We start from the raw sequence: 21,222 nt of genomic DNA, 5'->3' as shown, positions 1-21,222 counted from the left end.
TTCAGTTGGTTTTGTGTGATGTTTTTCTTCACTGTCTAATCACAGCCTGGCATCCACTGTGTCTGTTCCTTCTCTTGCAAAGCAGAGGCTTAGCTTACAAGGAGCTGAGCGTGTATTGAGACCTGTGCCTGTCCATGCCGAGTGCTCTCTTCCTCAAGGAGCGGTGTGCACTTCTGCGTGCTTGTCCTCAACTTGAAGGGGGAGTGAGTGTGCAATGCACAGATCTTTTCCTGCCTCCTCATCGCAGTCTGCTGAACTGCACCTGTGAATGTTATGGGAGCGTGCACTGCAGAAACAGGAGAGCTGAGGGAAAAGAGACAGGGGCTGCTTGATTTGGAGGAAGGTGCCAGGATTGGTCATCACAAGTTGTACAGGACTTGGAGAACACCAGCCCCCTCTGAGAGTGTGTAGGGGATGGGGGTGATTAGAAGTCACTATAGTCAGCAAAGAAAAATTGATGTTTTAGAATAACACTGAAAGGCCTCACCTTTTTATGTGGTCTGATGGACGTGTGTGCAACTGCTTCTCATCCTGCTGTCAAGTGGAAAACCAGACAGGAAACTCTCTTCCTTCAGACATGCACAGTCCAACGACTTTTGAAGTCTGATTTTAGTTATGAGGACCTACAGTTTTTGTGGAAAGCCACAGATCAGACAACATTCTTCTGTGACAGTGTGCTGCGTTGCCATCAAGACTTAAGGATTAACGTGATGCGATTTCTTCTCCACAATAAGAAGGGGGAAAAATGCACTTCTGTAGCAGCTTTCTGTTCTAGAGTATCTCAAAGTGCTTCAGCCACTAGGTCTGTGAATCACTTCAGCCATCCTTAGGTAGAACAGCATCCATGCTCGGTGTTGCAGAGCAGACATGTTCCTAGTGATTTCGGACAGGAAATTTGTCAGAATAATACCCTTTCCAACTGAAAGTGCAGAGAGAGGGCAGTCAGGATGTGATTAAGTTGACTGGAATTTGGCCTTGATGCTAGGGGTAATGCTGGGTTTTCCATGGCGTTGGCTGCTTTTCAGAAGTGCCTGAGGTAAGCTTGGGGACTTTTACAGATGAGTGATCAGGATTTGGCTGCATACCTTCTTTCAAGTTCACATCCCCCCCCTTTCTTTCTTCAAAACCGAAAATACCCACCAATCTGAAGACCAGTGTACTGACCACCATGTCAGGCTCTGCTTTAGCTTCATGGGAAGAGCAGCGATAGTACCATCAAGGTGCTTCCTTTCAAGTTTTGGAGGTGCAGGAGGGGGTGGGAGTAGCAGGGAAAAGCTTAAAATCTGCTGCATAGATGATGTCCCAGAGCATCTAATGGAGGTGGGATGCCTGCAACCGAGATCACACTGTCCTGAAATGGAGGCATAAAAATAAAATACGTACATATGTGCCCTTAAGGTTTTTGGCAGAACACCTGCTGAGAAGGTTATAAAATCAAGTTTTGCTGGAAGGTTCCTCAGTAGGTACCCAGTTTGCTTCACTGTCTCAATTAGAGGAGAGGTTTTGTATCTATTGTCTAGTCCATCTTATGAAGTACCGCACATGCCAGTAGTTCTGCTAGTACTTCACGTTGGTTCTGTCACACAGAAACTAGTTCTTGTTATCTTGCAACATCCTTGAGTCTTATTTTGGAAAAGTAATACTGACTCTTCTCACATAAGACTGTAACTACTTTTATTTACTTGCATCTATCCTGCTTTTGCAGGACACTTTCCTGCTTTGACAGGATACCCCACAGCTTTGAACGGGTTGTTGATTGGACCTGTTCCAGCACCTTGACTCACAAGTTTGATCCTGCCAGGAAAAAATAGCTTCTTAGTGCTGTGGTGTAGCAGTTGGATTAGGGACCAACATCAGCTTGAAGGGCAGTGTTTGTCAACTACTGGGGAGAAGAAAAGCCTCTGAAATTTTAGGCAACCAAACTTCTGCAACAGTGCTGGAGAGAAGCAAGCCAAGTTTTTCTGACTATGATCCCTTTAGTCAGTCTTACCTGAGGTCAAAAAGACGCCACGCACGCGGCGTACCCAGCAGCCTGGCAGTGCTGCCACGTAGTGCTGCCTGCCTCGCTTAGCAAGTTGTACTGCTTGGCTTAGTGCGGGCCAAGAAAAGTTAGGGTGTTGGCAACCAGAACAGGAAAGGGGAAAACCTAAGTGGGAAGGAAAATCTGCTTGCCTGCGAAGACCTAACATAGTTTCATTTACTTCACAGTGAACTAAGTGCCAAATCAAAAGCATTGCAACTGCAAATAGTAGAAGATGGAAAGTTGGATAGTAAGTATTGAAACTGAATTATTTTGCTTGATCAGCTTGTGAGCATTACTAAATGTTGACATAAGTCCTCTTTTAGTTCTACCCGGCTGTATAGCCGTATAAGAAACTCTCAGATTTCTGAACCTGCATTAAAGCATAGATGTCTTATGCTGACTTGTCCTGATTTTGAAATTGGGTATGGCTTAAATATGGCTCTAGGCAGCCCTGGGGGGAAGAACAGCTGTGGAAGGGAGATCAGCTGAAAATAGCCAGCCAAACTTGTACAAAACAGATAGCTTGGGGAAAATTTATAACTTAAGTTTGTGTTTTTAAACTCCATAATCCTGTCCTTAAATTCATGTCCTAGAGTTGAAGTCCGTGGAAAATCACGGAGTTCCTGAGCAACACTGATTGACCTGGGTTAAGTGCTGTCTATGTACACCGTTACTTCCAACAGTAATCACGGACAGAAGAGAGAATACACTGTTCACGTGTCTCTGTCCTCCTCAGAGTTAAGGTTGCAGAGAAGCCTTGAGTTTTTTTCTAGACTGTCAACATCCTGAGTTTTCCATCTGCTGATAGCCTAATTTTTCAGCCTTCTAAACTTTTAACAGATCCACTGTGAGCAATTTTTGGTTTCAAGTTAGGCTTTCCAGGTCTTTCTGTGGCTGAAGGGGAATCGTGGGTGTTAATCCTAAATCCTTCCTTTTCAAGCCCCAGAGGCTGCCTAGCAATTTTCAGGTATAAAACACACTAATTCTGATTATGTTGGATTAAATATAAAACATGGGGGCTGAAACTTTTTTACTACTTGATTCTATTGTTGCAGTCTGCAAGTAGCCTTCAATGGCAAGAAAACCCCTCCACTGAACTATTGCATTTGGTTTATTTGGAGAAGCATTACCTTCCTAGTGGGGGTAAGGGGTGGGTGGGTGCTGAGACCAGAGAGCATGTTGAGGTGTTTGCGTGAGCTTTGTAAACTTGCTCCACGTACTTCATTACTTGGGCTTTACTGAAGTGATGACACAACATCATAAATTCTTCTCCGATATGTTGCATGTTCTTTTGCTGATACAGAGTTTTCTTGTAGCTAGAAACAGTAACTGTGTTTCACCTCTTGGATCCATGTGCTTTTTCCTCCTTATGTCAGGTTTCAGGTGTAAAACAAACAAAAAAGCAGCATTACTTTTTGACACTCAGCTATTTCTCTGTGTTTTAGTACTGTCAGTTATATTCAACTTAGTTCAGGAAAAAGTTATAAGTATTGGCCAAAGCTTTTCATACCCAGTGATAAAAAAAAAAGTGCTTTTACTCATGGTTTCTTGTGATAGTGGTTGAAGGCTTGGCCAATAATTTATTAGGTAATAATATTTTATCTAAGTCACGGTTAATAAGTAATATAGCCAAGTGGACTATGTTTGATTTTTGGTTTTGGGTTACTGTATTTATTTTTAATAATCTAGATACACAAAGTCGTGCAGTACCTTGTACTCTGTGATTATTTGGGGGATTAGGAAGTCAAATTTAGGCAAATGCTTTAAAAAATTTCTCTGACATGGATGCTGGTTATTAACAAAAAAATGGGATCTATATACAGTCAGCAAATGTATATTGTTTCTTGCATAAAGTTTAGTCTTGCTTGTACCTGTGCATTTTTAGTAGTGGGTTTTTCAAACAATACCAGTAACTTTCCACATCCTACTGAGACTGTAACTACCAACCTGGTTTCTTGAAGAAAAAAGTCCCAGTTGATTGCACTGGCAATCATCTTTCTTCCCCCCATACTGTTTTAGCTGTTCTTCTCGAGAAATTTGAATAGAAAACTCAAAGTAGAATCATATTAGTAAGGAGAGAGATGAGTAATGTGAATATAATTTAGATCTCTATTTGTCTTTGAATTCCGCAGAAAGCTAGGATTTCATCCCTGAAATTGTGCAGTAATTTTACTGATAGTTTGCTCCAGCCTGGTGTAGCTAATAAAGTAAGGGGACGAACAAGAGAACTGCTGAACTTGCACTAAAGATCAAATTAAGAAAAAATATCATAATGATGCACCGGTTTACCAGGAATCCAGAGTATTCTCTGGAATAAAACATTAGGTGTTTCCTTTTCCCCTAAACGTTCTGCATATACAGGGAAAAATAATGGCCAGAAAGAGCGGCAAATAAGTAATGTTTCATGTCTCCATTCTTCTATGCTGCACAGTATTAGGCCAGGCTGAGGAATAGTCATAAAGTGGAAAGCAAGCTGTGAAAACTGCCATGTTTCTGCCTCGTGGTGTAGAACCAGTTCTTGCAATTAGCTGCCTGTGTTCTTCCTCCGCCTTTCCCATCTTCTCACCCTTAAACATACTGACAGCTCGGATGTGCGCTGATTCTGTTGATTTTATGTCTTCTAGGACCTTTGTCCGCAAAGGTGACTGTACCTCTAGACTTGTTCAGGAAACAACCTTCTGGACAGCAAAGCTTTGCACTGAACAGCAGGGCCAGTGAGAGCAGCTCAGAGCCGGGGCCCGGGCTGGGATCCGTTAGTGCAGAGGTACTACTGCGTTTGGATGGTTTGACTGTGGATCTTTTACTTCGGGAAGCACTTGCAAATGCTCATCTTGTGCTCGCAGCACAGTGCCATTTGTGGCCAAGTTAGAGTAGCGCATTCAGATTGCATGGTAACACTTCACGTGGTATTTGTGTCTATCAAAAGAATTAGCTGTTTGGCTCTTGAACGGTAGTAAAAATGTTAAAGAAGTACTAGCTAGAAATGTTAGTGTCCTTCTTACCTGACTGTGCTTCTAAGGTGACCTTTTTTTGTCTTCCTAGTTCTTTTTTATAGAACCCAATGAATTAAAGACGTGGCAAGTCTCTTCTCCAGTGCCAGCCACTAAGATAGAAAAGGATCGCACTGTGATGCCCTGTGGGACTGTGGTCACTACTGTAACTGCTGTGAAAACCAAACCTCGTCTAGAAGGGAGATCATCTCCACTGAGCACAGGTAAGGAAGTCCACTTCTTTGGGTTCACTCTTAGGGTTATCTGTGGGGACCAGGAGGAGGGTGGAGGGGAGTGGGATGTAAGGAAAGGCGCTGTTGTCCAGACTTCTATGTGTTGGGAACACGCTCTGGTCAGATCTGTCGCTATCTCAACCTTTCGTGCCCCATGTTGGGCACCAAAAGCAAAGTTGTGGTTTAACCCGGCAGGCAACTAAACACCCCATAGCCATTCGCTCACTCCTTCCCCACCCAGTGGGATGGGGGAGAGAATTGGGGGGGAAAAAAAAGTAAAATTCATGGGTTGAGATAAAGACAGTTTAATAGGACAGAAAAGGAAGGGAAAATAATAACAACAACAATAATGATAAAAGAATATACAAAACAAGTGATGCACAATGCAATCGCTCACCACCCACCAACCGATGCCCAGCCAGTTCCCGAGCAGTGGTCACCCCGCCCCAGCCAACTCCCCCAGTTTGTGTACTGAGCATGACGTCACATGGTATGGAATGTCCCTTTGGGCAGTTTGGGTCAGCTGTCCTGGCTGTGCCCCTTCCCAGCTTCTCGCTGGCAGCGCATGGGAAGCTGAAAAGTCCTTGACTAGCGTAAGCGCTACCTAACAAAAACTAAAACATGGGTGTGTTATCAACATTGTTCTCATCCTAAATCCAAAACACAGCACTGTACCAGCTACTAGGAAGGAAATTAACTCTATCCCAGCCAAAACCAAGAGAAATTTTCATGAAACCTTGTTCTTGCAAGAGGAGTGGTTAATGCTCCCTTTAATACACACTGTAAAGCTTCATGGTAGAGTGATAATGCAGAAAAGCTTAGTTTTGGTGGATAGTTTTCCACATGACAAAAGTGTCAGACTCTTGCAGTGTTTGCTGATGACAGACCATCCTGTGCCTTCTAACCTTGATCCGTATTATAATCTCTAATGAGGATTGGTGTCATCTTGTGACAAAGGTTTTTTTTTCAGCATGTCTTTCAGGAGTAGGTTCTCTGATTCTTCTTGGGATAAGTGTGAAAGTAAAACCTCTAAGCAGTCTTTGTGTGAAGTCTCACAAAGAGCTGCGTTCTTTTAAGTTGTTAAAGCAGATCTTTTACTTAAGTGGGTGTTGTCTAGTGTGTTACAGTAAAATGTTTAAATTCCTACACTTCACAGGTCTTTTTGCATCAGGTTACCATAGAGCATGCATTGAGAATTTGTATTAGACGACTTTCTCAAACACTTATGATTTGAACAGGCTTTAACATTGGTATAATAAATTCTTGTTATTTTCATAATAAATGTCTTGAGTAGTTTAAATAACCAGAAAACTTGGTTCTCAGATTCTCCTGTGAAAACTCCAGTTAAAGTAAAGGTGATTGAAAAGGATTTCTCTATTCAAGCTATCCATTCTCATGGTGCTCCAGTCAGCAAAACTTTATCGTCTTCAGATACAGGTAATCGAAATGTTCAAAGCTTCTAATGAGAATACGTCTCTTTGCTGCACATGGGATTAATGTAATCCTGTTAAAATAACAGCAAACCCATATGGCTAAAGCCCTTCAACAGGCACTGAGATGTTTATGTTAGCAAGTACTGTGGTTAGGGATATAGCGGTCTTGCAATAGAAGTCTGGTTTTAATTGGTGATTTAAATCACTAATTTTCAATAAGTAACAATGAGCTGTGGTTTGGAGAGGGGAGGTGACTGCAGAAAAGCCAGGCTGTCTTTTCTCTTACTTTTGAATGAAAGATTCCTCTTTTATAAAGGCATGGGGAACACTGTACAAAATGAAAACCCTGTGAAACCTACCTCTAAGGCCATTGTGATGTCCCCCCTGTCTGAACAGAAGGCAGGAGGCTGGACTGAGGTAAGGAAGACTGAATTCTCTTCCTAGCCCTGCCACTGGGCTTTTTTGTGCTAACGCAAATACACAATCTTGCTGTGCCTCTTTGTCCACCTTCCTAAGTCACCTGGCATACAGCTGAAGTGCCTTCAGGGTGTCAGGTGGCATTGATAATAACTTTAATTATAAATTCACTTTGACTGTATTAAACCTGATTTTGACTCTGGGGCATTTTGCCTTTTCAAGTTGCAACTCTGAATCTTCAGCATATTTTTCAGTCCTTTCTGTGGTCACCATTTGATCTTTCAGTAGCTCTGTAGGAACAGTAATGAAAGATGTGACCCAGTCTAGCTGCAAATGGCACATGATGCGGAGTCCAGTTTTCTTTGTACAGCTTTGAGTGGAGATGGGACAATCTGAAGACAATCTAGACTGCTCCTGGAACAGTCAGGCGGCTTGCTGAGAGGTAGAAATGTATTGGCCAAAAGACAGAAATCTGGGGAAGAGCACGAACCAGTAACTGTGAATAGCTGTAATAGCACTTGAATCTTTCCCTACCTCTAGTCTAAGAAGTACTCTGATACCATGAAGCAGCATGGTATTACTAAGCCAATTTGGGAAATGTTCAGGGAGTGCTAGACTTCTGAGTTGACTCTCATAACTGTTTATGATATTAAAGATACAGAGCACTTACTGGAAAACTCATCTGAAGACAACTTAAAGCACATTGATATGGACAGTGTTTTTATGGGAGCGCAGGGGAATTTCTGTGAAATGTTTATACAATACAGCAGGAAGAATTACTCATTAGAATGAAAGTTTAAGCCAAATGAAAGAAATACAAAGGAGCATTTGGTATGGCAGTAATTTAGGCAGTAGTTATTACAGACATCGTGCCAAAATAGCAACAAGCACTATGGAAAAGATGCCGTGGCCGTGCCATAGTTCTAAGTGATGACAACAATAAGAATTAGCAAGTGCCACCGATGCTGTCCTGGACACTCTCAGCTGTTCCTGGGGGCTTTGCAGTGGCTAGGGAGGTGGAAAAGTAGAGGTTTATAATGAGTGTGCAGACACGCGTGGACATGCATACCCCTTGTACATACATACTCTTAAGTTCCAAAAGTATTTGAGACACTTGGTGCAGCATAATTATTCAGGCCTCGTCTTTTGTTGCATTAATGTCACAGTAACAAAAGAGACTGCTAAGTTTAATTAACACTGGTGCTATTCCTACCTATATTCTTTTGTTGTTAGAACTCTTAACAGAAAAGCCCACCTCAGACAATTAAATATGGGGGGTTTTGTCATGTTAACTTTCTTAGCCTTGTTTGTTCCTAAGCTTGACGAATTTGATCAGTGTGTATTTGCTGTGCCCAAAGTACTTGCGTACTAGATGCCAGAAATGGCCATGCTTAAAAATAAACTTGTGTTTGTCACTAAAGAGCATTTTATAAAGAAGGTTTTGTACTCCTGTGCAATGTTTGGAGAGGGAAAGGAGGTGTACTTTACAGGCTTTGGAGGCAGCTGATAAAGAGCAGCGCGACTGCCACTTTGCCTTCCCCATTCTGTCATAGTGCCACAGCAAATCTGGAAATGCCGAGTGAGGATGTCTGGAAAAAGAGCAAAATAGCTACCTGAAGCAGTAGTAGCACATGCCAGCTTTGTACCATGTTAGAACTATGGCTCTTCATGACTGTGATACCTGCTGCTCTACCCACCGCTTCTGGACTGTGGTCACCGCAGTGTAGCAACGCATTGAAATAATTGGATGTTTTGTCTAGGCTTCCAAAACCTCCTGTGTGCTCAGGGCAAGGGTTTGTAAGTGCAACTTAGGTACCTCTTCTCAAAAGAATGGGTAACAGAAGGGCAAGACAAGACCCAATAGCTGGGTGGTGAATTGGAAGATGTTTTGGTATGTCTGGTGTTTATACTGTTTCTGCTGATTTCTTTGAATTTGAAGTCAAGAACAAACTCTGCCTCACTTTGCTCTGTTTTTTCCTGTTTTTCTTTCTTCCCTCTGAAATAATGCTTTCTTTTCAGAACTGCTGGTACTGAATGGCACCGATCCTGTTGCAGAAGCAGCCATTCGGCAGTTAAGTGAGTCTGCAAAGCAGAAGCTGAAGTCTCCTAGAAAGAAGAGCACCATTATCATATCAGGGGTGTCCAAGGTAGAGCAGAAAACAACACTTATATTTAATGCTTAGTACTGTAAAGTCTTTGCTCCACTGAGTGCGACGTTAACTTAACGTGCGTTCTGCTGTCTCCCATTCAGCAGTCTCTGCAGGATCTAGGTCTGTGTGCCAGTTTGCTTCAGTAACTGTTTCAGGTTAAGCCAAATCAGGATGTGTTTGTTGGGGAGGGTGTTGGTTTTTGATTGTTAGATTTGACAGCCGGACGAAAAATGCATGGTATCGTTGGATGGGAGTGGGATGATTAGGGATTTGGGAAAACCAATTTAGGTGAGAACAGAGGATAATTAGTCCTTCTCTGTGTTTCACTCGTGGAGGGAAGATGCACAGAAAAAGTATGAAAGACTTTTTTGGGTTTTTTCAAAGTTGTTAAAACAAAACCCTCTGAAAAACATCCTAGTCCTCTGGGCTCTGTTCCAGAGGGAGGGCAAACAGAAGACTGTTTCTCACATGGTATATAGCATTCCTCCAGACTTTCTTCATCCACAGCCTCAGTTTCCCATCTGATGCTTGGTGCCTGCCTGTAGTCCTTTCCCTGCAGGCTGCTGTATGGGCATTTGCTGTCAAGTCTTCCTGTTACGCACAGGACCCCTAAAGAGCTCTGAGTGAAAGCCAAGTCAGCGGGCATGGATCCCCTCAAGATCGCTGTGCTGTGCTGAGGGGGGGAATGAGGATCAGCTGCCATAGTGATGGATGTATCTGCTTGGGAAATGGGGGTACTGGGACTGTGTGGATTTGTATTTAGCTGATATAGATGCCAAGAAGTCCTTCTACAAGATTAAATACTTTGATGTTCATGTTCTTAAAAAGACCAAAAGATTATTGTCTATGCGTGCTGGTAGTTCATTACAGCAGCACATGTAGGAAAGAGTCCCGTTACTAGCGGTGGGGCTGAGGGTAGGTGGGAGGCATGTGCTTAAATATTTTTTTTCCAGTCATTTGGCATTAACAACGTTATCAAAACTTGGCTATATGCTCCCCTCCTTTAGTGGAGCTAAGGAAGCCTCACAGTGGCTTTCTGATAGCCCTGAGCAATGCAAATAAAAGTGTAAAGAAGAGAACAGAACTTTTGCAGGGAGGCTTGGTTTTTTCCAGCAGAGCGGCTTGTGTCAGTGTTGTCTCTTATTTTCACTGGGCAGACCTCTTTATCTCAGGACAGCGAAGCTGCACTGATGATGGACTATGCTGCAGCCATGGACAGCTCCTGCAAAGAAGTAGATCCACCCACTGCGGAGGAAGCTGTTGCAAAAGTCACCTCTGATGAAAAGCTATCATTAGGTGCTTCAGAAATAGTACCTGATGCTGACCCACAGCAAAGTGCCCATAAGGCTTGGGGTTTGGAGAACGGCAGCCAACAGTGGGACACCAACATGCTCTTAGACCAGACCTGTGAAGAAATATCTGGGAGCTCATTAAGCGTTTCAGAAACTGGGAGCATGAAAAAATCTAAAGGTATGTGATCCTTACTTCCGCTTTAGTGAATGACTGCTTTCTCTATGTAATTGGCAGTGTCATGCAACACTGTAGTAGTTCATCCTTTCTTACTGATTTTTGTTGTTAAACTCCTTGTGATTGTGTTGGTTGAAGCTGTCTTACTAGCAGCCATGAAGAGTGCAGCCCTCTGGCTCTGCAAGACATGGCAGGCTCTCTTACACTCCCCTCCATCAGGAAACAGAACGGCTCACCCTTAGATGTTGAAGGGCAGCTCACTAAGCCCAACTCAGTTATCTGGGAGAGAAATAACTAGCCACGTTGTCAATTCCTCGATGAAAACCGTGTTCTTGTAAACAAGGACTTGTGCTATATTAGCAGCCCCATTACAAACATGAAAATGGCAGGGTTCCACGGTTGCTTTCTGATATGTTTCTTCTCCTCCTTCACATCTCTGAGCACAAGACTCCCCTGCCCTCACTAAAGTGTGTGTTCAGGAAGCACCATGGCTAAACCAGAAGAACACTCACTCTTAACTGCCTTGTGAACAGTTTCTCCCTTTTCACTGATTTCATTAATACGTAGTTTGCTAAAGAAAATGGAATAAAGGGTAATTTAGTAAGTAAATAAAGGGTCAGATCATTTTGCTTATGTAGTTACACACCTGGGTAGCTGCAGTTTGAAAATGTCTTAGGATTCTTTGTGTTTCCTTTCTACATCTATTAACCTCTGAGGCTGTAGTACTGGTTTGTGGCTAAGTGATAAATACAGGGGCTGTTAGGAAGTCTGACACAAGAGCCAGTGCAGTGGACTATGTCCTGAACAGGCAGCACACCAGTCTCAGGGGCTGCACACTGACGTTGCAGAAATTGTTGTGTTTCTCACCCATATCCATCCCTCTTTCACTTTATTATTTTCTCGTCTTTTCTTACCCAGAGATACTGTAAAATGGCTTATTACAAAACCTCAGTATATTACTAGATTTTTGTAATCCCCCCCCCCCCATAGGGCATACACTGGACCTCTTTGCGAAGGCTCTCGCTTAGAGCATCGAGGTTTTCTGGCCTTCTCGCAGCTGTATTGCTCCACCTGATAGATCAGGATGGTACAGCAACAATCAGTTTGACATAGATGGTCAGGCATTTAAAGTTTTGGGTGTGTTTGGGGTAGGGGTGGAAGGTTAATTGTGAGGAGGTGTCTCATTTGGAGCCTGGAAAAGTTTAGGAAGCTGCATGAGATTTTGCAAAACCTCTAGACTCTAACATGTTATTCTAAAACAAGCAAGTGGAAGTTTGTATGTGAACTGTTGTCTAGTTTTGTTTTTCTCTGTGCAGTATGTTGCAAAGAGATCAGGCTTCTAAAGATCCTGTTTACACGGTGTAGTATAGAACTGCTAAAAAGTGCAAAGTACCTCTTATATTTGAGAGTTGACTCATCTTGAAAAAATATTAAAACACCCACACTCAAATCCCTTTCTTTATACACAGATCTCGTCATGGAAGTCTTGTGTCTCTGCTTTGTCATAGCTGAGTAGCATTTTATGGAATGAGATAGGAAAACATTTCCACATTTCCACCCTCCTGCCTTCAGTTAGCTTTGAATAGTTCAAGGTTTCTGTTTTGTCAAACGCTTTCCCTTTTAAAAAAAACACACAAAACCAAACACAGCAAAAAAACCTCCAAAAACCCCAAACAAAACAAAACCAAACTCCCTCTGCTTTAAAAAGCCTTGTGTATGGTATTAATGTCTTAAAGTTAGCACTCTTTTTTTTTTTCTACTCTTGCATATTTTTGTTTTTTACCTTTCTGACTTCCTCTTTCTCACCCATTCCCTTTTATAAACTTAAGAGGACTACTATGCCAACCAGAATTAATTACCTACACAGTAAGTTATTTTTGTCCTTTTTTTTTTAAGAAAATGTAGCTTTACAATGGTACACTCATTGTAAAAACTGAAGCAAAACATAGTTTGGCACCCGTTTTCTTCTTCCCTCATCCATTTCTTTCCTCCCTCCAAAATTACCTTCCAGTGCTCAGCTGTCTTAGCAGACAAGTCTGCTCCAACAGATCATTCTTCTGGTGGTCGTTCTGTCCTGGTGGGTCATGCAGAATAGACAGCAAGGAAGGCTTGGAGGGGTGCTCTACGTTCCTGATCTCTCTCCATCATGCCCATTCCTGTAGTATCTGGTTATTAATCAAACATCTGATCGTGCAAACCATGTGTGACCCCATAACTGTATATGCATATGCAGAATGCTTATTTCAAAACCTGCTGTTTACAGTTTTCTAGATCTCTTTTCTAGCCTAACTCGTAGAGCTACGAGGACCTTAGCAGGTATTTACAAAACCACCTGGATAAAAACTGTTTTGGAAGTTGGGAAGGAATGGAAAAAGCGATTTCTAGTCGTATCCCTGTAGATGTGGAAGGAAATCTTCCTTCATTAACAAAAATGACATTCAGAAGTGATCCTAGCCCCACAAAGCATTTTCAGAACACCCTAAACTAGGGCAGAGGAGCCTATGAAGACCAGTCAGTCTGTACAGCACTCTTGACATGCTCTCTGCTTATCTCCTGGTGTTAGGGGCAGAGTTGGCATGTGGATCCTGTTGAACTCGAGAAGTAAGCATGCAAATAGCACGAGCATCGCCAAGCTTGTGATTTGCCCTACCCTGCTTTCTTAGCAGGGGTGCATGCCTCCACAACAGCTGGAGCCACTGTCAGGCAGCACGTACCAAAGTGGCTAGACACTGATGGGTGGCAGCGGGGATGTGGCAAGCTTCCAGGTAGCAGTGACCTCAGTACCTCCGAAAACACAGGGAGCTTTCATGTCGGGGGACTGCTGCTTCTTGTGCTGAGTCTGTGCTGCTCTCAGGGAAGTGCTGCCTGTGGTTTTTCAGCTGCAGCAAGTTGTCCCAGGCCACCGGCACAATTTTTGCAGCATTCTTGGTTCGGTTCTATTTCCCCGTATGGGAAATCAGTCTGAATGGATAGGACTAAATAGCTGCTTATGGATAAACCCTTCTGTCCTGCTCCTTCTGTTGGCACAGCTTCAGCTGCGGCTAACAAGACCACTGGGCAGGTCAGCTGACTGCTAAAACAAAAGCTGCACAGCAGCAAGGCCTCATCAATCCGCGCCAGCCTTGGCATATTAATAACTGTCAGGATCATGGGGTTGAACACTGTTTCTTTTATGCTGTTGACAACAGCTTGAAGTGGTACTGCCTTGCTGAAAAGATCAATCAGAGGGTGATGGGAGAGCAGTCAAGATTCAAGTCCATGAGTTCCAGTTGCTTTCAGCTGACTTCTGCTTCCATCCCATCGTGCCCTGTGAGAAAAGTCTCAGCAGCAGCAAGACAAAACATGCTAGAATATCATCCCAGGTGCTGACTGCTTAGTCCTTAAAATACAAAGTAATAATCCCAAGCACATGTTTGTAACTGCTCTGGTCTGAACAAAGAAGCATCTGGCTGTGTGCAGCAGAGCTGCCATGAAATACCTATTCTGCAGCTGTTGCTGTGCAAAATGACACACAGCCTGTCTCCAGTCCTTGGGGGACAAATATCTAATTCTAGCTATTGCACAGTATTGCATGAAAGAATTGGTCTGTGTGTTGCTTTTTGTATCCATTTGCAATGGGATGAAAAGCAGAATCAAGATCGTGCAGTGACAGGAATTAATAGCTGAACTGAGAAAGAATCGGGAAACCTGATAGTGGTGCGGGAACGAGGTGTGGAAGCTTTGCCAGGGAGGTGACTGTCTTCACGTACTAGTCTGACTGCCAGAAGGCTCCCGTGGTGGCTTGCTACCTGGGTCCTCCTTCGTTCAAATTGGCTCATGCCTCTTGGACAACACCGCTACCCAATTCTGCACAAAACTGTTGCAATTTTAACATTGGGCTGATGTACTGACACCAGGCTGAGTGTTGCTGGTAGCTCGGAGCGGTGTCCCTGCCAGCTGCCACCGAGCTGCCTTACACATCAGGCACGCATGTGCACTTGGAAAGGGAAGGTGGAATTTGGCAGAACAGCGGCTGCAAAAACAACTCGAGCTTGCAAAGAGAGAAGAGTACTGGTGGCTGGTGTTGGCAACATGAGTCCCGAGTCCCTGGTGAGATGACGGCTGCAATTGCCTTGGCTGCATAATAAGTTTGACATGGGATCAAGGGAAGGAATACAACAAAATAAAGCAACCTAATTTACCGCAGAAGGGATTTGAGCAAATTTCTGAACCTATTGGAAGCAGATGTAATATTATTTTTAATCTGCTTGAAGTGAATTGCTATTCCTAACAGGATTTTAAAATAGCAACTGCTTCATGATTGTTGTTCTAGGTGGTGCTACCAAATTCATATAGAAAATGTGCTGTCTGGCTTGTATGGGCCTACTGCATGCAGGTTGACTGCCAGGTACTGTTCTTCGGCACCAACAGTGTCCTTCACCTCAAATTAAAATGCCACCTTCATGTTGTGCATCATGGGCTAATCTTTTCTTTTCAGCTCCTTTGGTCTCTGAAACAAGAAAGAGTAACGTTACTTCTTCTATTTCATTCCTTTTATAAAATACTCTCTACTTTTATTGTATTGGAAAGATCAGATATGCCTGTTTGACATGTGAGAACCCAGTGTACAACCCACACCAAATGCTGTGCATGTGTATGTTTGAACACTACCATAGCTTTCAGAAGAGCATTTGAAACTAATGAAGTGTTAAGGAAGGGAGACTTCCACAAGATGTGTGGATTGACTTTAGAAGCTGAAATCAGAGGATTAATATTTGATTGCTCATAGGCATGTTTCACAGTAGCTTTCCTTCCTTTTCAACGGCATCATTTCTGAAAGAACTGAAGGAAAATTCCTTTTTTCTTTAGTGCTCCTCTAGCAATGTATGTGAGCTCTTCCCTCCTGAACGTTTGTACTAACTGTACAAGTGTGTGTATATGCATAGATCTAGAACTGCCAGAGTCTGTCATGATTCAGTTTGCATGATACTTGCATGGAATGAGGAGAAGTGGAGAAATACACACTTCCATGGAGTCTGAATTTCTCAGCGGTGTTCAGCTGGGAGAGAGCTGGATCAACAGCGGGGCGAGGAGTATTCAGTAGCATGTAGTGTATGTATGTGTGCCTCTGGCTGAAAGCACGACGATTGCTCGCATTTGCCAGTATCGGAAATGACTTGTTCCAAGGTGGAACTCATACTGTTGTGGCCTCTACATACAAACCATCGATATTCTTGCTTTAGATTCACCACGCTCTTAGCTTTCTAACGTTGTTTGAATAGTTACCAGGGTGATGCTTAAACTGGAAATGTTAAGAGCAAGGCTCTTTTTCATTCGGGCTGCAGTTACGGTTAAAGCTGAGCTCCAAGAGGAAAGCAGCCTGTTCTGTCTAAAGTGTCCTGCAGCTCTGCTGTTTGCTTCCACAGGTGGGATTTTGAAAAAAAGTGCGAAGCTCTTTTTCCGCCGGCGACATCATCAGAAGGATCCAGGAATGAGTCAATCGCACAACGATCTTGTCTACCTGCAGCAGCCACTGTCAGAGGAAACGCGCAAGAAGGGAGGCACGCTTTCACGTATTCTGAACAGAAAGCTCCTTTCAAAAAACAAAAGCAAGAACAAACTGAATGGTGCTTCGGCAGAACCATACGTATAAGACTGAACACTGTCTGATGGGATACTTGCACATCAGTTGACCATTTGTTTACAGAGCAGCACTAGAGAATACAAATGTGGCTGATGACTTGCATAAAATCATGTTCACTAATACAGTGGTCCAGGAATAAACAGAAAGCTTGTCTTTTTTGTTTATTTTTCCAGAACGCTTTTTCTCTCTGATTGTAAAGTTGCTCCTCCAAATACAAGCAGCGCTAACTGTATCATGACAGCTTTTGGAGGACCATGTGGTTTATTGTAGAAGATGAGGGAGGATGGGGAATGATGCAGGTGGGGAGGACCTGCATGTAAGCACCTAGTTTACGTTAACGGGGAGCTAAGGACTGAAACATCATACCTGCTATATGACTGAACCACTATAAAGAGAGAAGATACCACTGTGCTTCCTTACTGCAGCCTGGAATAGTAGCAACGCAAGTCTCAACTTCTTTTTCTAGTCAGCCTGAAAGGGAAAAGAGAGACCCAGATCCAGTTTGTATCGTAATTTGGAAACGGGTAAGTTTTCAGAAGCAGAACTAAAATGCTGATTAAGATAGCCTACTGTAGTAACTGTAGCCTGCTGTAATAACTGCTCAGTCCATGTAGGTGGAGAGATGCCTTTGATATTAGCCATAAATCAATAAATTATGCAAATACTTATACTAGCATATTGTTTGATGTTCTGTGCATAAGTTATGCTTAAAAAAACAGAACGTTTTTTAAAGTCTACTTGAGTCTACTACTCGCAAACAAAACATTTACAAATTCTTATATGTAGCTTTTCTTCCCTGTGTGAGAAGCTGCGTTGCTGATGCAAAAACCTATCTTAGGGGCTCTAATTCCTTCTCCCAAGTACTTGCTAGACAAGTATATTAACCATCATATCAAATGCAAAGCTAGGAGCAATAAGTGATGAATAGAGCATATTTAACCCTGTAATGCTTTTCATTAGACAGCTTGTTTTACTTGCCAAACACTTACTGAGATCTTAGAAAACACAGTTGTGAAGAGAGCTTTTTAAAAAATAACAACAACAATTCCCTTAGTCATCTTTCAGTTTCTAGATCTACCAGTGTCGTCATGTGGTGAGTGGTTGGTTGGGTGAGTTTTTTTACTTTTTTCCTCATTAAATATTGCAGCTGGCTCCTTTAAATTAAAAGGAAAAACTGATGAAAGTAAAGGCATAGTTCTTATTTCGGCTATTAAGAAGAGTAAAATGGCAGTCAGTATTTCACAGGTACCATCTTTCGTGCATACCTGTACTTTTCCATCACCTACATTCCTACTGAGGACAAAGGACCAAGCCTGTTCTCTTTAGCCAAGAAAAACATCCATTCCATCTAAATTACTGACATGAATGAATGACAGATTTGTGCCTGCTTTGCCGACAGTGATTCCCCCCCCCGCCTTTCCTCCCCTTAAAAGACATCCAACACTTTGGCAGATATTTGGGCTTTCAACTTAAACCATTCTTCAAAAATAGAAAGTCACTGAAGAACAGAAACACATTTCAAAACTTCTGATGGACTCTAGATTCCTTGGTAAATACTTCTATAAAGAATATAAAAGTAGAGGGGGTTTGGTTTCTTTTTTACCAAGAAAATAATGGAAGAAATGAACTGTCACAGTCTTTTAACTGATCCTACTGTTTAAAAACACTGTTTATGTGTAACCTCCTAAAATCACTGTGGTAGTACAGTAGTCCAGACTATTCAAATAGTTGTACATTTAAGCATGCTGTTTATGATGAAAAAACTTGAAGGCATTTTAATATTCTGTATTTTGAAAATTGGTTATAAATTAGTCTTCTAGAGCTGTAACGTGCTTAGAAATCCCAGTTCAGTAATACAGGTTTGTCCAGCTTGAATGTGCTTGAACACTTTTGTTTATTGTTAATTTAACACAAAGTAGAAGTTAGGTTTCTTCATTTGTTCTACAGTGGTTCATGATACAAGCATTAAAAAACATGATGTTGTGTTCTCTCAACATACATTTTTTCCCTTGACTTTACTAGGAGCTCTTTGCATGACGGGGCAGGGTGGGGGGTCAAATCCCTGCCTTGTTTTAAATGCTCAGTCTTGTTTGCTGAAGGAGAAACCCACAACTGGTCACTGAGTTCAAGAAATCAAAGTGAGACCGAGCTCCATGGGTAGCACCCCCTTACACTAACAGCAAAGAGCTGTGGGATTGGGAATGTAAAGGGGGCACGTAACACTACTTGAAGTCTGCTTAAAGTACTGAACTGGGATTTCAATTTCCAGAAGCTTTATCACGTACTGTAGAATGGGGTGGAAATAACACTGAATAACGTGCAGAATACAGAAGTAGGGTTTGCTTGTAGCTTACCCCAAGGAACAGATACACACTGAAGTGGTTTTTTGGTTCCTCTTTCTTAAGGTCTTGGTGATTGCCTAAATGCGTGTCTTGATGGCGGGAACGAGAACGTTCTATACTGCAAACTGTGTGAAGGTTTGGGCTTGCATATATTGAGAGAGAATGAGGAAAGCAAGGCATTTGGGGTAAAAAGGGAATCCTGTTTTTTAATTGCCTTCGCTCCTCAGGAAAATAAGCATCGTTTGGTTTGATGTTTGACCTCCATAGCTGGCTGGTGTGTTCTTCACCCCTTCCTACTACTCTACAAATAATTTATGTCCTGTTGTAAAAACAAACTGAAGTACTAAACACAAAGGGAGAACTGAGTTGCTCAGTCGTGACAACCCCAAAGGCCCATAATATTGAACCCCGTTCCCACCTTCTGAGACGATTAGGTTGTCATTTAAGATCAGGGGATCCGAGTATGTACATTTTTTGTGTACTAGTGTTTAGGTCAGTGTGAGTTGGGTCCTGACAACCAGCGGGAGCTATGCTACAGGTTTGGGTCGGGAAGACTGGATTTGTAAACTGGCATAACTAACACTGCGACGTACCCTGTCAGGTGCTGCATATCTCCTGTGCAGTTGTGTGAAGGATGCTGGAGGGAATAATTTTGCTCTTTTATGTTTTGCAATCTTCGTAATTGTAATAACTACACATTTGAACAGTAGAACAAATCTCTGCTTGATATTACACTGAAAACTTCTTGTTTTCTGTCTTCCAATTTAATTACTTCAGAACAATAGCTTGGAAACAATCTGTGAAATCTTTCTTCCTTTTTGCCCCTTTTCTTACACTTTTGTGTTTCTGGATGTTCTGTACAGCAAAGGCGGCGTGGTATTTATTTTATGAGGACTAAGAGATGAAGGCTTGCTTTTCTGTTCTAAAGAATTTTTCTGCCCATAACTGAACCTTCTTAATCTGTACTTGTGGTTTGTTTTGCTTTATGGCATTTTAGCTTTTCATTTGCCTTGATGGAGACAACCTGCATCCTTACCTAACGAAGATTTGCCTTGGCTTTAGTGTGAATTTTGACCGAGTAAGTACTACAAGAGTTAAATTTATCTTTGTAGATTAAAGCAATAAAATTTCCTAATACTTCAGGTGTGAATACAAGCTAGGTAACTTTCCTAAAGTGACTAAGATCACTTTAAAAGTCACTTTAAAGAGGAGGGGGTCCTTTATCCCTCGGTCACTGGTATTTCTTATCCAATTCACCCCAGGAAGAAATGACAAGTCATTTCACTCCTAACTATATATGAAATTTGTGAATCTTAGGTGGCAGGAAGGAAGAAGGAATGCCTTTTTTTTAGTAGTGAAAAAAATTTCATATTCATTTAAAAACCAAAATACCTTTGGCAAGCTTCTTTGACTTAATGGACAGGTCATAAACTGTGCAGGCATAAATACTGGGCTTTATTCTTATGCTTTCTGTTAGATTTTCTTTTTCCTCTGCTCTTTCTTTGGGAGAGAGGTTGGGGCTCCAGGTTATACAGACCTGTAGTTACTGTCTGGCTCTTGAGAGGACTTGGCTTCCAGCGCTGCTTTTTTCGAGGTGTTCTGTTGCCTGGCAATGATACCAGTTTTGAGGATCAGTGAAATTTTACAGCATTTCCTGGTCCTGCATCTCCTCGCTGGTTCTAGGTGGTTTTCAAGTGAAAGCTTTCTGCTGTGTATTTCTTGTAAAGTTTTGGTGTTCTTGATTTGCAAAGTATCATAGGAAAAAGCGAAGTCAACCACATAAAATGCTACCAAATGTGTATGGAGAAGGAAAATAAGAGTCTTGCTCTTGTTTTAACATCTTTTTCAGCTCTGGTAGCTCTAGGTGTTAAAAGCAGCAAGAGCTCTATACAAGATGGGAGCCACATGGCTTTTTCATTTTAGTTTATTGCAGTTTTTGAATTGTAGAGCTGAAGTTTGCGATAAGTGCTTATCTTGGTACAGAATTAAGTATACTGTAGCTCCGGGCTAAGACATTCCCAATGTGAGTGGGAGCAGCTGACCTCATGCTTTGACCTCCACAGGACCTAAGTGGATTTATTCATGTGTTTGAAGTCAGCATATGCTTCTGTACATTGCTGAGCCACAGCCTTGTTGACAAACAACTCAAGATTATAACAGGGGTGATTACTTTAAGTTAGGGGTGAATAATATCATTTCACTCAGGATATCCAAACTGTTACTATGCAAGGTGCTGGCATGGTGTGAAAATAGCTGATAAGGATGGGTCCGAGGTCTTTCCAATACTATAACTGTGTATTTCCCAATAATGTAGTATGCTCTGATATTCCAGATGGGGTAAAACATTTTTTTCTAGCATTCAACTGTGATAGTCACTTCTTCTGTGGTGGGGTTTATTTTCTTTTTTCCGTGTGTACACAAAATTAAGTTGGTGCAATTAAGAAGTCTATGATGTACAGATTTATTGTATCACTAAAAAGCCTGAGAAGAGGATTTTTTAAAGAAATAACTACTGCTGTACGTACAATAAAAGCCAATTGTCTC

The 21,222-nt window shown here is 42.1% G+C and overlaps 1 protein-coding gene across 1 annotated transcript in view; it reads left to right on the top strand.

Moving 5' to 3' along the window:
* Positions 1-21,222, top strand: part of C2CD2 (C2 calcium-dependent domain containing 2) — a 42,706-nt gene extending 21,484 nt beyond the window's left edge. Inside the window, exons 8-14 of the mRNA XM_009328044.1 lie at positions 2,209-2,270; positions 4,648-4,787; positions 5,066-5,237; positions 6,570-6,683; positions 9,116-9,243; positions 10,404-10,716; positions 16,119-21,222. Of these exons, the coding sequence (XP_009326319.1) occupies positions 2,209-2,270; positions 4,648-4,787; positions 5,066-5,237; positions 6,570-6,683; positions 9,116-9,243; positions 10,404-10,716; positions 16,119-16,345 (1,156 nt within the window). The 3' untranslated portion in view covers positions 16,346-21,222. The remainder of the gene's footprint in view (positions 1-2,208; positions 2,271-4,647; positions 4,788-5,065; positions 5,238-6,569; positions 6,684-9,115; positions 9,244-10,403; positions 10,717-16,118) is intronic.

The sequence above is a fragment of the Pygoscelis adeliae genome, unplaced genomic scaffold (assembly GCF_000699105.1).
Source record: "Pygoscelis adeliae isolate BGI_AS28 unplaced genomic scaffold, ASM69910v1 Scaffold154, whole genome shotgun sequence".
Classification (NCBI taxonomy): domain Eukaryota; kingdom Metazoa; phylum Chordata; class Aves; order Sphenisciformes; family Spheniscidae; genus Pygoscelis; species Pygoscelis adeliae.
Note: the sequence above shows the minus strand (reverse complement) of the source record. Positions and strands in the feature narration are given on the sequence as shown.